The 17,077-nt window shown below is 67.2% G+C and overlaps 1 protein-coding gene across 2 annotated transcripts; it reads left to right on the plus strand.

The window, feature by feature from the left end:
• The first annotated feature begins 1,305 nt into the window (after positions 1-1,305).
• On the plus strand, positions 1,306-16,069 carry ZBTB7A (zinc finger and BTB domain containing 7A). 2 transcript variants are annotated; one of them, XM_039247575.1, is made up of 3 exons: positions 1,306-1,451; positions 10,715-11,988; positions 15,501-16,069. In XM_039247575.1, exons 2-3 carry the CDS (start codon positions 10,730-10,732, stop codon positions 15,997-15,999), a joined length of 1,758 nt encoding a protein of 585 aa, XP_039103506.1. In that variant the 5' UTR covers positions 1,306-1,451; positions 10,715-10,729; the 3' UTR covers positions 16,000-16,069. The 2 variants fall into 2 exon arrangements, with proteins under 2 accessions (XP_039103506.1, XP_039103507.1); XM_039247576.1 differs by lacking the exon at positions 1,306-1,451 and adding an exon at positions 2,535-2,715.
• The last annotated feature ends 1,008 nt before the right edge of the window (positions 16,070-17,077 follow it).

A 17,077-nucleotide genomic window follows, 5' to 3' on the forward strand; every position in this document is an offset into this window, starting at 1 on the left:
GACCCGGGACAGAGCCAGCCACTCGAGAAGCGCTCAGTAAAAGGCAGCTATAAAGCAGGTGCCAGCCCTCTCCGTTCGAAGGAAGGAGGAAGGGGAAACTGAGGCCCAGAGCCCCTCACGCGGCTGATCGCGCCGGCCAGCCCTCCCCAGGCACCTACTATGTGCAGCGGGCAGCCGGCCGGGCCGGGTCAGGCTGTTCTCACCGCGCGTCCCCTCCTCCCCTCCCCCGTGCCCCGCCGGACCTCTCCCACGACCGGGGAGGAAGTGGGAGAAATGGACAAGGAAAAAAGTTGGGCTGAGCCAACGCCTCCCCACTCCCATCTCTGCCCCTCCGGAGCCACGCAGACCCTTGCGCGAGCGGCCCGCAGGACCCAGACGTCCGGGGCCCGGTCCCCGTCCAGCCCAGCGGCCCGTAGTTGGGTGGGGGAACTCGGAAGGCCGGGAAAACAACCGCCCAGCCCGCCCCTCGCCAACCCCTTCCCCCGCTACGCCCCTGGCGCAGCGGGCGGAGGCGACTCTTTTATATAATCGCGGGCAGGCAGGTTGGCTGTTTCATTTAGGGACCCGGGAGCCCAGCGGACCCAAGCCGTCATCCGAAAATCCGCCCCCGGGTCCCTTCTGCGGCTGGGCAAACTGAGGCCCCGGGTGGGCCGGCGCCGGGCCCAGGGTCCCCATTCCCTCGCCCCCCACCCACCCCCAGCTGCCCGGGCCGCCGCGACCCACGCCCGCGTCGGTCCTCGCAGTGCGCACAGCCCTCCCCGCCCCCGCTGCCATCCTGCCACGCCCCGGGCGTCGGGGGCAAAGCCCGCGCCCCCCCGCACCCGCCTCTGCGCAGAGGCTGGGGGCCTGTTTATCTGGAGGCCCCCACCCCCTCCACCCCGAGGGGCCCGCTCCCCCCGCGCCCCGGGGAGCTCTGGGGCCAGATAAGCTGGCAAGCTGGCACGGCGCCGCGCAGCGGGGCGGAGAGGTCAGAGGAGGGGGGGCGCGCCGGGGGCGGGTTGGACCCCCCCCACCAACTTGACAAAACCTAATAACAGCCCGGTCTCCCCGGCGCAGCGGGCGAAGCCCCACGGGAGGGCAGAGACGTGGCAAGAGGGGACCTGCCGAGCCTGTTCTGGCCTCCGAGGCCGGGGTGGGGGGGGCGGGCTGGGCGTGGGGGGGGGGCCGGCGGCTGCGGCACCTTTAAGACAAGGGAGGACCCCTCTTGCCCTCGGAGAAACCAGGAAGGGAGTCGCGAGCATCATACGGGGCTTTGGCTGTACTGTACAGTTACTGTAGGGGCAGTGACGCCGCCGCTGCCGCCGGAGCGAGGGAGCGACGAGTGGAGAGCGCGAGAGGCGGAGAGCGAGAGACGCGGACCCCGGAGGCGAGCGGCCGAGGAGCCCAGTCCCAACTCCGGGCCCCGGCCCCTCGCGCCCCGGCCCGGCCCGGCCCCGGCCCGGCCGCGCGAGGTAAGTCAGTGCCCGGCGCGGCCCCCAGCACGGGGTGCAGGGCGGGGACGGGCCGGGGGCGCTGTGCCCACCTCTGCCCTCTCGGGAAGGGGAGATCCGGGAAGCCGCGGACGTTCCGCAAGTTTCAGAGGAGGGGGTGGTTGGCAGCTGCCCGGAGGCTGGAAGCTCCCTGGATCCCGACCGCGGGGAGGGGGCGCCGCCCGGGAAGGGGGATTGGGGGCGAAGTGCATGGGCTTATGCCCCAGCCGCCCCCCCCCCCCCCGCCAACCAGTGCATGGCTTTTCGGGGATCCCAGACGCGCGGGGAGCGGGGGAGGGGAAGCGGGGCCGCATTGAGGGTGGGGGGGAACCGGCGTGGGGAGATAGGGGGGCGCGACGCGTGCTAAGTTTGCAGCTAGGTACTGGGGGTGCTTTCGCCCCCCGGGGGCCTATTCGGTACTGCGTGCATACGTTGGAGTTGGTCAGGATTGAGCTCCATGGGGGATGGGGGGGAGGGGGCTGAAAAAACAGGGAGGGGGGCTTTGCAAAGGAGAGGGAAGGGGTGGAGTGTCCCGGGGGGCGGGCGCGGCCGCGGGGGCTTCTGGACATCGTAGTCCCCCCATGCTTGCGGCTGGCAGGTGGCAGGCGGTTCGGACTACAAGTCCCAGGGTGCCTCGCGCCGGCTGCCCGCCGCGGTCCGCGGGTAGGGGCGGTGCGGAGGAGGGGCGGTGAGCGGCGGGCCGGCGAACCAATGGGCGCGGACCGATCGCGCGGCGCGGCGCGGGGGCGGGCCGAGCCGGCCCGGAGGCGGGGCCTGAAGCCGGGCTCCCCTCGCCGGGGGCCGGTGGCGGTCCCCGGCTTCCGGCTGCGCGGCCCGCGGGCCGGCCCCCTCCCCGCCCCGGGGCCCCTCCCCGCCTGGTTGTGTAACCGTCCCCAGCCCCCCTCCTCTCGGCCCCCCGCCCCGGTACGGGGGGGGGTCACCCACCCGGCGCTCCCCGGGGAGGGCGGCGGCCCGAGCGGCCGCGCGGCGCAAGCGAGCCCGGGGATGCGCGGCCTAGTGCAGGCCCGGCCCGGGCGTGGGGGAGGCGGGCGGGCGGACCCAGATCCGGGGTAATTTGCATCGCCCTCCCCCCAGCCCGGGTGGGGATTGGCCGCCGGCGGCGGGGGGTGGCGCGGGGCCAGGCTCACTGCCGCCTCCCGGCCCCTCGGAGGGAGCCAGCCCAGCCGCAGCCGCCGCCACCGCCGCCGCCGGGGCCGGGCCCCCTCGCCGCTGCCCCGGGAAGGAGGTAGGAGCCCCCCACGCGGGCGGCGCGGCGGGGGCCCGCGGGCCGGGGCGGGGGCCGCGCGCTGCGGCCGGGGCGGGGGAGGGGGCCGCTTCCTGCCCCCGCCCGGGCCTGACTCAGCCTTGGGTGGGGGGACAGGCCTGGCCCCTTGCCCCGCCCGCGCGGCCGCGCGGCTCCGGCCCCCGGGGAGGGGGTGGAGAGCACCCCTCTCCTCCCGTCCGCGCCCCCAAAGCGCGTGACCCCGTCTCCTCTGGCCCAGACCCCCCTCCTTCCCCTTGACGCCACCACCACGTGCGAACCCTGAGCCTAGGCAGAGGAGGGGGTGAGCTGGTGGGATCCGGCCCCCTCCCTCGCCCTTCCTCCCTCCCTGGCTTGGGAACCAGGCCCCCTCCCCCAGCCCGGGGCCTGGGAACCAGGCAGGGGCCTGAGCTGAGCGCCGGGGCCAGTGCACCCCCCCCACCTCCCGGGCACAGGCCTTTGCGGGTTCTGGGTGGCACTGCCCGTGCTGGCTGGCTGGCTGGGGTGCCTGGTGGACCGCAGCAAGAGACTGCTGTCCAGCCGGGCTGGGGCACCCAGTGGGCGCCCACTAAATGTTTGGGGAATGCAGCCAGCAGAGTGAGCGGTAGGGGAAGGCAGACAACTCCTCCCCCCCAACCCCCAGCCAGGCGGCGGAAGTGAGAGAAGTGCTAGTGCCCCTTCCCCGGGAGTGCCCACCTGGTTCACCCATGGGTGGCAGGCTCGGTTTACTACCCCCCGTCACTGCCAGCTGCCTCCGGGAGCAGGGCCGGCTGGAGAGGGCATCCGGGATGCCGTGTCAGACCCCCCCCACCACAACACGGCCAGGGCGTAACCCTGAGTGTGCCGCTCCCACACTGGGGGGGCCTCCGCAGGACCGGCCGATCACTTCCTATTGGCAGAGCTGGTCTTGGGAGAGGTCCGGGGAGTCCGGGCTGGGCTCCGTGCTGGGGGCATTTTCCCCTGGGGGCCACTCCCCAGTGGGGCCCCTAGAGTGCACGGGGCCTGGCACTTGTCGGCTGGGCTCGGGGCTCTGTTTACCGCCAGCCATCGCTGTGGAGACGGAGCCTAGGGGAGAAGGGGGGGCAGAAGCCGGTGACTGGAAGAGCGGAGGCCTGGGATCCGCATGCCTAATGAGGGAAAGAGGAGCCAACGGGGACACTGAAATTTTAATTCGTGGGTCACTTTGGGGGGGTGTTTATTATTCAGTTCTGATTGGCTGCGTGGTGGCCAGTCAGCACCCTGGCCCAGCCGGGCCGGGAGCCACGAGAAACTCTCCTCGCAGGCCCTCGGAGCAGCAGCAGGGGTGGCCGCAGGGAGCTGATGTGCCCTTTTCTCTGTGTGGGAGACTGAGGCCTGGCAGAGCCCCGTCCCCTCCAGAGGGGAAGGTTCCTGAGGCCGTCGCAAGTACTCGCGTTTGCTTCTTCCCTTCCTTTCTCTTCCTTGGGGCCCTCTGACCTATAGCTGGGTCAGGCTGGTGGCAGTCCCCTTTGCCACAGGAGGAAACCAAGGCTGGGAGGGGAGGCTAGACACGCGTGTGGGGACCCGGGGTGGGGGTGGGGGTGGGGGTGGCTTATGGCCATCCTCGGAGCAGGTGCCGTGTTGGGCAGGGGAGACTGAGGTCCAGGGGGAAGCAGAGAGCAGCCCAAGGTCACGTAGCTGGAGCTGGGTCTGACCCTGGGGGTCCCGCCTCCGGGCTCCAGTTGAGGCCCAAGCCTTCCTTCCTCGCGGCTGAGGGGCGCCCACCCCCTTGTCTTCCAGGGGGTCTGGGGGTTGAGGCCAAATAGAGATTTCCTGGGGCTTATGAAACCCTTTGTCCAGAAAGGACAGCGAGGCTCAGAGAGGGCCAGCAAGGTGCCCAAGGTCACACAGCGCGAGCCCCTTGTCCTCTCACCTCCCAGCCTTCTGTGGCAGGCACTTTTATGGCTCGCTAAGGCCTTCCCTGCCCGCTCTGAGCCACAGTCCTGCACCTTGGCACCTTGGCCCCTGGAGACGGGCAGGGCTCTGGGTTTTATGACCCATCATACCCAAGATGACTGAGGTCACCTCTCGAAGAGTCTCAGGGCCAGCCGCCCCTCTGCAGCAGAGCTGGCGCGAGGTCTGGGGTTGCGAACGACCCGCTAGCTGCTGCGTGACCTTGGACAAGCCCCTCGGCCTTTTGGAGCCGCGGCGCCTCCCTGTTGTAAATCGGGAGTGTAGGGTTCTCCCCGGGTGGTGCCTGTGGCCTCTCCTTCCCTCCCTCATGGAGCGAGCACCTGGGTCAGCTCAGGGCTCCGCGGGGATTCTGCCGGAGTGTGTCGCCAGCCCGGCCACTTGAGACACGCAGAGCCCCCCACCTGTCACCTTGTGCTCCAGGCACCTGATGGACCATAAACTGCCTTGCAACAGCCCTGGGCAGCGGGGACCAGAGGAACAGGCTTGGGTGGGGGCCGGTGCCGTCCAGCCCCAGCCCAGCCCTCACCTCCGCCTGAGGTCTCCTTGGGGAGGTCACCGCCCCTCTGCCAGCCTCCGTCTCTGCCATCAGCCCAGATCTGTGGTCCTGAGGGTTTAGCCCATGACTCCCCAGGAGTTTGCTGGGTGACTGTCGAGCGGTGTCAGGGCCTGGGAGAGTCCTGGGTCCCTATTCTGGTGACCAGGGGTCAGGGCCCCTGAGTTCACAGATGTCAGCGGGACTCTGGTCGTGCCCCAGGCTCCCTGTGTGACCTCAGGTAAACCTCTCCAGTTTCTGAGGCAGAGGCAGCTCTGAGGGGGCGTGGGAATAAGCTGTCCTCAGCCCCAGGGCCCCCAGGGTAGGGGGACACAGTCCCTTGCGGGTACCCGAGGGCAGTGTGGAGGAGGAGGGAAGGAGCCTTCAAAGGACCAGGCAGGCGGTACAGAGCCAGTGGGCTCCACTGTGTGACCCTGGGCAAGTCACTTCCCCCTCCCTGAGCCTCAGTTTCCTGACCTGCATGTAAATGGGGCAGTGATTGGAGACCCGTGAGGACCCACGTGCAGATCGAGGTCGGCCCGGGTCGGGCAGCCCCTGCCCTCGGGGCCCAAGTCCTGAGCGCGGCGCCCCAAAGCGCGGAAGGCGCCCTGCGGAGAATCTGGCGCTCGCGAGGAGCCTGGCCAGAGGACCGGCCCCTCCATCTGTCCCCCCAGCAGGCTGTGAACGGCCACTCGGTGGAAGTGTCCCCACCCACGCCTTTCTGGTTGAACTGGAGAACCAGTCCCGTCCCACCTCCCGTCAGGATGTGTTTGACCAGGGGGGTGGGGGGGTGCTGGCGGGTTTGTGGGCACAGGACACTAGGCCCCAGCGGGCCGGGCTTAGCCCTCCACCTGCCCGGGGTGGGGGCCGGGTGCAGGCAGCTCCTGGGAGCAGTCAGGCCTCGGGGGAGGGAGGGAGAGGTTTGGAGACAGGATGGGTCCCAGAGGCCAGCCAGCCCCCTTCTGGGCATTTTGAACCAGCAGGTACAGCCTGAGCGAGGGTGGGTTAGATGGTGAAGGGATTCTGAGAAGCCTGGCTTTACTTACCCCCAGGTGATGGTCAGCTCATTCCTTCTAACTCCAGAGCCACGAGTGGCTCTGTCTTCCCAGGGCTTCCTCTTGGAACCCGGTACTGGTGTCAGGCCTGTTACTTCCTGACCCGTGACAGCCCTCGAGAGCGTGGGAATAGGGTGAGCCTCACCCCCACCCATGAGTTGGGGGGTCAGATGGGGAACCCCATGACCTCTTCATTGCCCCCCCCCCACTTCCCACTGGCCCGCAGCCTTCCTGCCTCTGGCCCTTTAAGGCCTGGGCAGGAAGCCCCTCCCCATTTAGGGCAATAAATGGACACATAAAATGGCCGAGGGCTTGTTTGCTGGTGTCTGGCCTGGCGCGAGGCCTGTGAGGACAGGCGGGCTGGCAGCCCGGCAGCCACCCTGAGCCATTGGTGCCCCCCACTCCCTAATCGGGACGCTGCATTCCTGTCCCATTAAACCCCAAGCCGGGGACCGGGCCAGGCAGGGATTGGCACCAGGTCAGGGCGGGGTTACCCGTTGGGACCAACCTCGCAACACAGGCTGCTGGCCTGGGAGGGGGCGGGGGCGGCTGGGTGTGGGCCTGGCGACCGCACCTGGGCACCAGACTTGCTGTGTGACCTTGGGCTGGCCACCCACCCTCTCTGGGCCTGGTTTTCCCCTCCAGGTGAGGGCTCCTCCCCCCTGGCTTCCTCCTGGGGCCTCACCACATGCTCCTGGGGCCTACCACCACAGGCAGTAGGTGGGGAGGGGGCTGAGCTCCTGGAGTAATGTTCAGAGGTTAAGTTCGGAGCCCCCCCTCTGCAAGGAAGCTGGTCAGTGAACAGCCTCACTGGGCCTTTGGGGACTGGCAGTGGTACACAGTAGGTCCTCAGGCAGTTTGCTGAATAGGTGGGGGGTGGGACCCTGGGCCTGGAGCAGCCCCAGTCCCCTTGGCCCTTGTGACCTCTGAGGAAACTGAGGCACAGAGGGGTTCTGCCTCTTGTCCAGTGTCCTACAGCTTGGAAGTGGAGGAGCTGGGATTTGGGCCCAGACCGTCATGCATGGTACATAGTGGGTGTTAGAGGTCCCTTCTTTGGTTTCCTGCCCTACTCTGTGGAGGGGTGGGTAGAGAGGCCTAAACCCCTCATTAAGCTGTCCCCTGCCCCCCCCCTTCTGGAAGACAGCAGGTGGCAGTTACCTGCCCACCCCCTGCTGGCCGCCCCCTCTCTTTCCTGAAGACTATGGGGGGAGGAGGAGGAGGCCCGCCCCAACCCTCACCTTGCACCTGACCTTGGGAAGCTTGGTAAATGCAGCCTCCTCCTCCGTCCCTTTTCCGGGTGCCCACCACCGGGCCTTTGCCTCTACTGGTCCCCATGCTCAGGATGCTCTTCCCACAATCCCAGGGTCCTTCCAGGGTGATACCCGCTTGCTCCTGGGACCAGGTGAAGGCACTCCCGACCTCACCGTGGCCTGACCTGTGGTCGGCTGTGTGCCCTTGCCCAGGCCTCCCCACCTCTCTGAGTCTCTCCTTGTCTGTAAAGCCCAGGGCTTCCAGCGGGAAGGATGAAATAAAGGTACCCAGTTAGTTCCCGAGTCGCCCAGGGTGCGCAGGAGGCCCTGGGACGGCTCAACAGGCCTGCGTTCTGCCGCCTTGGGAAAAGCGCAGCAGATGACCCTGGGTTAGCTCAGAGGTGGGAGCGGGGAGCGTGCCAGCTAGGTGGGCGGGGCTGGGTGTGGGCTCACTCCAGCGCATAGCTCTGTGGTCTTTGGTTCATCCGGTGTGCTGCGCCCCTACTGTGCGCTGGGGGCGGGGGTGGGGGGCGGGGGGGAGCACAGAGGGAGAGGGTGCTCCACCTCTGCTCCGGGAGGAGCCTGCTGAGGCCTGCCCCTCGGCCGCCGCCGCCAAGTCAGCACTGAGCACCCCGGAAATCGCATGGAGGTGGGGGTGGGGCTCTGATGAAAGATGGGCTGGGTGGGTGTGGGCCTGAGCTCCAGGGACCCTGGCCGTTGAGGGTGGGGACCTGGCCTGCGTGGGGGTGGGGCTTCCTGGAGGAGAGAAGCTTCATTGGGTCATTAGTACTGAGGAAACGGCCTCATGTGGGGGCACCTACTAGGTGTCAGGTGCCAGCCGGGGCTCTTAGAGTGCAGGAAGCCACACTGGTGAGAAGATGTGGCGGCTGGCGCACAGTGGGTGTTCGGCAAACAGGCACCTTTTACTGCCGGGACACCACCTGACCCTGGGTGTTCAGCAAACAGGTGCCTCTTACTGCCGGGGCACCGCCTGACCCTCACAGGGTCTTCTGCTGCCCTCTTAGAGGGAGGGGCCCTGGGAGGTGGGGCCTTGACCTGAGGTGCCGCTGGCAGGTGGCTTGTGGTCCTGGAGGGAGGGCGGGGCCAGGTGTCTGCAGACCCAGTTTGGTTTCCACGGTGAGGGATGAGGCAGCAGTGCTTGCTGGGCTGGGGCGGGGGGGGGGGTCTCCTGGGATTACGTGGGGGAAATTGAGGCGCTAGCTGGAGAGGACGGAGGCGTGGAGCCCTGTGGGCTTGGCCCCTGTCCCCGCGCCAGGTCTGGGGCCCCAGCGTGCTCCCCCAGCCAGGGGGACATCTACACAGTGAGGGCAGGGGTGGAGCAGCCATGGTGGGGGCGGGGGGAGGGTGCTGGTGAACCCTCTGAACCATTTCAGGTCCCAACCTTGAAGCACCTGGCGGGGGGTGGGGGGCGATGGCACGCAGGGCCAGGGTGGCCATCTTGAGGCGCTGGTGGCCTGGATCAGGAGGGGGTGAGGAGGGCCGAAGCCAGTCTGATCTGGAGCCCATCTGCCCACTTGCTCCCTGGGGCCTGGGGCCAGACGGCAGATGGTGGCAGGGGGTGGCGGCTGCCATAGGGCTCCTCTGAGGCATCCCGTGGCTGAGCCTCAGACGGGGTCGGGCCTGCCCCCTCCATCTCCTGCCCCAGCATACACATCGGAGCCTCCCCCCACCCAGCATGGCCGGCAGAGCCGAGGGGGAGCGGAGCAGCTGGTGTGGTCAGCGGGAAAGAGGGCGGGCCACAGAGAGAGGCGTCCTGGGAAGTGTAGTGCCTGCCTGAGCGGCCACACAAAGGCGTCTGTGTCAGCCCAGGGGCCTGGACCCTGCTCCAGCGCGGCCCTGGGTCGGGACAGTCCCGGCAGGCCCTTGGGTTGGGTCAGGCCAACCCTGGGATCCCTTGCCAGGGTGGTCCACTCGGGGGGGGGGGAGGGTTCCAGCTGAGTGGGGCTAGGGGGCCAGAGGGGTCCCGAGGTCCTTAGGAGGCCATGGAAGGCACCGCCCTGCCCCTCTCCCGGGAGACGTCCGGGGGGCTCTGTCCTGAGAGCTGGGCAACCAAAGGAATGTGGGTTGTGTTGGGTGGCTTGGGGCAGCTGGGGGCTCCCCAGAGAGGGTGGAGGGGTGGGGACGGGAGCCAGAGGGTTGCACAAACGCCCGAGTGGGTGGATGAGTCACAGCCCAGGGGAAGGCGGAAAAAGGGAGTGGGGGAGAGGGGCAGGACAGACACAGTGTCCCCCCACTGCTACGGCCACAAGTCTTCCAAAGGCCTCTGTCCACGGGACAGATGGGGAGACTGAGGCCCCGGGCCAAACAGGGTGGCCCAGAACTGGGGGGGAGTTGGGTGGTCATGAGTTGGACAGGGGGCCCCTGCTCTGCTTCCAAGGGCTACGTCTGGGGGGGCAGGGGGGGAGTGTCAGGCAGCTTCCCCCATCACTGCTTCCAGGGCCCAACTGGGTCCTGGGGGCTCGGTGGGGCGGGAAGTGGCTTGTTGTGTGGCCACTGTCTCCGCCCCTCCAGGGCACGCCCACAGCCCGCTCCCTGGGTCTTGGCCTTGCCCTTTCCTCCTGACTCGGAGCGCGCCCCCCCCCCCCATGCGAGAACTGGGCCTCATTGGGAGGCAGGAGTGAGGGTCAGGGAGGCCAAGGGGCCAGGCAGGGATGGACGACCAGTCTGTCCCTCAGGTCACACATCCTAGGTTTGAGTCGGTACGTGGGGCCGTGGGTGTGGTTCCCGGAGCCCCGCATTCTCACCTCCACAGCCGTTCTCACCACAGCCTAGACGGTGCCGCCCGCAGGGACTGCCAGGGGCCTGGGCATGAAAGCACAGTGGGTTCCTTGTATCACTGCCTCCTAGACGGGGTGCGGGCAGAAGCCAGCGCTCCGGTTCCATGGGGGAGCAAGGCCTGTGAGACATTTATTGAGCGCCTGCTGTGTGCTCCCGTACCTCTTCCAGTCATCCCTTGGCCGGGCCCTCTGGTGGAGGGGAGGGCGTCCGGGTCTGTCTCTCGGGCCCCCAGCGTGGGTTTTGCCTACCCAGCCTCCCGTTGATCAGGCGGCACTGTACATCCGTCTGCCCTGGCGCGCAGCTGGGAAACTGAGGCTGGGGGCAGAGTGCGGGGGCACTGCTCTCCGAGGGGCCCCGGGCGGTGTGCCCGCCACCCTGCACCCTCGCAAGCGCCACTCCCTCCCCCGGCACTGCAGGTCTCGGCGCGGAAGATGGCCGGCGGTGTGGACGGCCCCATCGGGATCCCGTTCCCTGACCACAGCAGCGATATCCTGAGCGGGCTGAACGAGCAGCGGACGCAGGGCCTGCTCTGCGACGTGGTGATCCTGGTGGAGGGCCGCGAGTTCCCCACGCACCGCTCCGTGCTGGCGGCCTGCAGCCAGTACTTCAAGAAGCTCTTCACGTCGGGCGCCGTGGTGGACCAGCAGAACGTATACGAGATCGACTTCGTCAGCGCGGAGGCGCTCACGGCGCTCATGGACTTCGCCTACACGGCCACGCTCACCGTCAGCACAGCCAACGTGGGCGACATCCTCAGTGCCGCCCGCCTGCTGGAGATCCCCGCCGTGAGCCACGTGTGCGCCGACCTCCTCGACCGGCAGATCCTGGCGGCCGACGCGGGCGCCGACGCCGGGCAGCTGGACCTTGTGGATCAGACCGACCAGCGGAACCTCCTCCGGGCCAAGGAGTACCTCGAGTTCTTCCAGAGCAACCCCATGAACAGCCTGCCTCCCCCCGCCGCCGCCGCCTTCCCCTGGTCCGCCTTCGGCACGTCCGACGATGACCTGGACGCCACCAAGGAGGCTGTGGCTGCGGCCGTGGCCGCCGTGGCCGCCGGCGACTGCAACGGCTTGGACTTCTACGGGCCGGGACCGCCGGCCGACCGGCCATCGGCCGGGGATGCGGACGAGGGCGACAGCAACCCGGCCCTGTGGCCGGAGCGGGACGAGGACGGCCCTGCTGGGGGCCTCTTCCCGGCGCCCGTGGCCCCGCCGGCCGCTGCCACGCAGAACGGCCACTACGGCCGGGGCGGGGAGGAGGAAGCGGCCTCGCTGTCGGAGGCGGCCCCCGAGCCCGGCGACTCTCCGGGCTTCCTGTCGGGTGCGGCCGAGGACGGGGACGGGGACGGGCCCGACGCGGACGGGCTGGCGGCCAGCACGCTGCTGCAGCAGATGATGTCATCGGTGGGCCGGGCGGGGGCGGCGGCCGGAGGGGACAGCGACGACGAGTCGCGGGCGGACGACAAGGGCGTCGTGGACTACTACCTGAAGTACTTCAGTGGCGCCCACGACGGGGATGTTTACCCAGCCTGGTCGCAGAAGGTGGAGAAGAAAATCCGGGCCAAGGCCTTCCAGAAGTGTCCCATCTGTGAGAAGGTCATCCAGGGCGCCGGCAAGCTGCCGCGGCACATCCGGACCCACACTGGAGAGAAGCCCTATGAGTGTAACATCTGCAAAGTCCGCTTCACCAGGTGAGCCGGTGCGCCGCAGGCAGGGCGGGGGGGGGGCGGGGGGGGCAGGCCAGGTGTGCTGGGACCCCCCCCGCCCCCACAGCACCACTGGACCCTCCGGGGATGGTGCTTTCTCCGTTTCGGGCGGTCACTGGGCTCAGCGCGTAGGCCTCGGGGCAAACCCCGGGTGGCTCTGGCTCAGGGAAGGCCCCGGGGGTCGCAGGGGTTGGGGGGACGGGGGGGCATTCTTCCCCTCCAGACCGGAGGACGGACCAGAGGAGGCCGATGTTTGCCTGGGGAGCCGGCCGCTGCCCCACAGGGCACAGGGACCTGGGCCGTCTCCTGGAGTCTGGCATGAGCCCTGGGGACTAGCTCTACTCGGCCAGCATTTATGGAGCTCCTGCTGGGTGCCCAGCCCTGTCCTAGGCACCCGGGGCCCAGAAGCAGGGAGGCGTGCCAGAATCCCCACGCAAGCGATGGGGCGTGTGTGAGCTAAAACCAGAGGCGACACCACGAGTTGGGAGCAGAGAACCAGGTTGGCGGGGCGGGGGGCGGTGGCAGCTGTTTTACACAGAGAGCCGAGTCCAGAGGAGGGCGAGGGTGGCGCCACAGCAAAGGCCTTGAGGCCAGTTCAGCTTGGGGGTCCCCGCAGCAGCTGGAGGGAAATGGGCATGGGAGCCACTGGGCTTGGTCCCCAGGCAGGAGGAGCTGGAGGCCGGGCTCGGGGAATTTGTGATTGGATCTTAAGAGTCCAGAGCTGGCTGGCTGGGTCTCGTGGGCCAGCCCAGTGGGGGTGGGGGGCTGGCGTGCAGGGGCCTGGCCAGGCTGGGTGACTCAGCATCACCCCCTACCCCCACCCGCCCTGGGGTTCCCCCAGCCACGCCCACCCAGGCTGAAGAAAGAGGCCATTGTCCCAGCTTCCCGGCCCTGCCCCATGGGGACAGGATCTAGGGGCTGACCCCCAGACCCCTCCCCACCAGGCCAGGAGAAGAGGGTGTGGCCCAGAGTGCAGGGCCCAGGACCCCAAGCAACGGGTAAAGGGTGCCAGCTGGGAGGTAGGGTTCTAGTAGGGGGCCTGCCCCCACTCCCCCATTTAGTGCGATTGGGGGGCTGTTAGTCTTGGGGGCTCCCTCTTTCTCCAGACAGGGGTCCTAAGGTGGCTGTGGGCCCTGCCCTCAGGGGTCTCTGGGCCCGGAGGGGGGTGGGGGCGCGGACAGCTTTGTAGAGGCTCAGCAAGCCAGGGTCTGGAGAGGTGACCAGGCTGAGCAGGGCCCCGGAATCCACCCCCCCGCCCGCCCCGAGTCCCACACCCCTAATCACAGGCCTGAGGTGGCTTCATTCTGACCTGGAGTTTTGGCCACCCCACCCTGACTCAGGCTGATCCTGTTTGCCAGGCAGGGAAACTGAGGCAGGGAGAGGGGCACCAGGCTGGGCCTCTACTCCTGCGTGCCCACCTGGCTCCTCTTTGCCCCCAACCCAGGGCCCCAGCCCCCACGCCTTCCTCCAGGCCAGGGGCCCCTCTGACTCACACTAGAGAGTTGAGTAAGCGGGGCCTGTGGCAGCCGGGGCTATAATTACCCGGGCCAGGGCTCGGGGTGACGAAACAGGCTGCTTCCACCCCCACCCCACCACCGTGTGGCCCCTGACCTGCTGTGCAACCTGGGGCAAGTCACTTGGCCTCTCTGAGCCTTACCAGGGGAAATCTCTACACTGCTCAAACAGTCTGAGTCCCTGCTGTTCCCTGTGGACCCGGCCTGGTGCTGGGATCTGGACAGGGCAAGCGGGAGCCCACGTTCGTGGACTCTGAGGGAGGTGGAGGGGAGGGAGCTCCTGACCATTGCACCCCCCCAGGGCTAACAGACCCGGTTAGTCCAGGGAATGAGGAGTTAGTTCATTGTGTCCTGAGTTCTGTCGACTCACATGGGGGTAAGAAGGCTGGAGAGGAGGCAGGGGTCTGGTTGCAAAGGGCCAGGCCTTGAACTTCAGAGCAGTAGGGAGGCTTGAAAGGGTTAGCGATCTGTGGGTGGTGCCAGAGGCAGGACACCTGGGGCTAGAAGAGCCTTGGAGAGACCAAGCCTCTGAGGAGTGAGAAAGGCTTCCTGGAGGAGGAGGGACATTTGAGCTGGGGCTTTGACGAGTGAATAGGAGTTTGTCGGTCCTGGCGCTGACCACTGTGCTGGGTGTGAAAAGCGAGAGCCCCAGGATGGCTGAGCCGTAGAGGTGCAAGAGGCCGCAGCAAGGAGCCAGTCAGATGCCGGCCAGGGTTCTGGAGGCCCCGGTCTCTGCCCCTGCCCTGGGGTTTCAGGCAGGAATCCTCTGCCATGAGCTCATGTGAGTCACCTCTGTGATTTTACATTTTCTGGCAGGCGCATTTTCCAAAAGAAAGTGAAAGGAAGGAACAGGTGAAAGTAATTTGAGCCATATTTTACATCCATCTTTCTTAACGTTTAACGTGTAATCGACTCACAACCTTCTAAGTGAGCCGCTTTATGTTACACGTTAAGCAAAGACTTACGCGTTAAGCGAAGGAAGCGCTCAGAATCTAGGGTGCCTTGTGGCCCGTCTCGGTTTGGACGGGCCACGTCTCGAGGATTCAGGGCCGCGAGTGAGCAGTGGCTGCCGTGTGGCGGACAGACTGGTGCCTGGACTTTAGTTGCCTTCCGGCTGATTACGTTGGTCAGCTCTGCGCGCTCCACACTGTTCCCGGTGGGGCAGGAGGGGCAGGGAGGGGCCCCGCGATCACCCGGACCTTGCTGTCTGGGGGCGCACAGTCCGGTCAGGCAGACAGATGAGGAACAAGGAAACCGGCACAGGACTGAGAATAAGATGGTGGTGGCGGGAGGGCCGTGGGGTGGGGTCGGGCGGAGCGCGAGGTGGGGAGGGGCCTCTCTGAGGAAGTGGCCTCTGAGCTGGAATTCAGATATGAAGATCTGGTTAGACAGCGCTCCAGGCAGCACGAACTGCATGTGCAAAGGTCCTGAAGTAGGCTTGCGCTCCGCCTGTGGTGACAGCCAGGACGCCAGTGTGGCCGGAGCAGAGAAAGGCAGGGGTGCTGGGAGAGTTGACGGAGATGGGGGGCCGTGGGGTGGAGACCCGCTGCCCCAGGATGCAGGACGTTTCAGTCTTAAGCGACCAGGACAGCTGGCCACCCTCTCTGTTACCAAACACCCGCGTGCCCTGTAGTATTTCTCAGCACTGGAAATAGAGTCTGGTATTCAGCAGGCACTCCGTAAATGCCTAGTGTTGCAGGGGAATGCAGGTGCCGCAGGCAGAGCCCTGAGACGAAAGCCCGTCATTCTCCTCCTTCTGTGGGTAAGAGAAAGGGTTTGGAGAGGTTCTGCCACTTGAGTCGGGGTGGGGGGGGTGCCAGGTGTTTTCTAGCCCCTGTGGGTGCCAGGTGTCCCGGGACTGTCCCTACCCCGGCACGGAGGGCCCACGGCCCCGGCCCACGGCCATCGGGCGCGCGCGCATGGCGCTGGGTGGTCCCGGCGCCCGCTGACGCCCCCCCCCGCCCCCCCCGCCCCCCCCCCCAGGCAGGACAAGCTCAAGGTGCACATGAGGAAGCACACGGGCGAGAAGCCGTACCTGTGTCAGCAGTGCGGGGCGGCCTTCGCACACAACTACGACCTGAAGAACCACATGCGCGTGCACACCGGCCTGCGCCCTTACCAGTGTGACAGCTGCTGCAAGACCTTCGTGCGCTCCGACCACCTGCACAGACACCTCAAGAAGGACGGCTGCAACGGCGTCCCCTCGCGCCGCGGCCGCAAGCCCCGCGTGCGGGGCGGGGCGCTCGGGGGGCCCGACCCCTCCCCGGGGGCCGCCGCCCCCCCCGGCGCCGCGGCCCCGGCCGGCTCCCCCGACGGCCGCCGCAACGGCCAGGAGAAGCACTTTAAGGACGAGGACGAGGACGAGGAGGAGGCGGGCGCCGACGGCCTGAGCAGGTTGAATGTAGCGGGTGCCGGCGGAGGGGGAGGCGCCGGGGGCGCCGGGGCCACCGCCGACGGCAGCTTCGCGGCCGGACTTGCCTGAAAACCAAAAAGAGAAAACAGAAACCCGAGAGAGAGAGAGACAGAGAGAGAGAGAGAGAGAGAGAGAGAATCACCCACCACCCCCCCAAAAACACAAAAAAAGAAAATCTATCTATATACAGATATCTATATCTATATATATATATACAGATATATATATATGAAGCGCCACAGAATCTAGGGTAGTGCTTTTCTGAGATTCTTCTCCTTCATGATGCTCTCTCCCTCCGCGGGGACCCCGCCCCCTGCTCCGGCTCCCCGTACCCCCACCCCGCCGACGGGTTCCGGGGCTCGGCTTGGGGCTTTTGTGGGACATCTAGATGCTGAGGCCCTCCCCGGGCACACCCGGCACGGAGTCTGGGGGCTCCCCGGCCCCAGGCGGGGGTGAGGGTGGCCGCGGGGGCTGGGCACTGGGGTGGGCTTTTGTTTTCATCCCCTCGCTGGTTTCTATGAGTCTTTCAGACAAGACCTTAAATGATCTCTGTCCGCTGTGAGCGGACGTTAAAACGCACCCCGTCCCCACCCCCACCCTCCTTCCTCAGGGCACTTACTAAGTGGGGGTCTCCCCCTCCCCCCGCCTCCCCGATGGCCTCCCCGCCTCACACTCTTGCCTGTGGTCCTGTGTGTCTCCTGACCGCTGTGACACAAATCTATTTATTGCCAGGCCCGGAGAGGGGAGCCGGGGGTGGGGGCGCCAGGGTGGCTCCCTGGGGGGGCTCCTGCCGCCTCCCTTCACGGCACTTACACCCTGGCGGACACCCCCTCGGACCGCCGCTCAGGGCGCCCCGCCCCTTCCCCCCCACCTCCAGGCCGTGCTCCCCGACCCAGGCCGCCCGGACCCCACGAGACGTTTGGAGATTCGAAACTTTTCTGTCTTCACCCTCCCCGCCACCCCCCTCCAGCCCTCTCCCAAGTTTTTAAAGCACTTTTTAGATTTTTGTTTTCTTTTCCTCCTTAAAAACGAAATTTATATATAGATATATATAGATATATATATATAAAATATACTTTCCTCAGAGGAGCAGGCGACAGTGTGGGGTGGACGAGGCCAGAGCCGAGGGAGCCCAGGGTCTCACGGT

Source organism: Hyaena hyaena, unplaced genomic scaffold (genome assembly GCF_003009895.1).
Source record: "Hyaena hyaena isolate Hyena2069 unplaced genomic scaffold, ASM300989v1 scaffold_296, whole genome shotgun sequence".
NCBI classification, from domain to species: domain Eukaryota; kingdom Metazoa; phylum Chordata; class Mammalia; order Carnivora; family Hyaenidae; genus Hyaena; species Hyaena hyaena.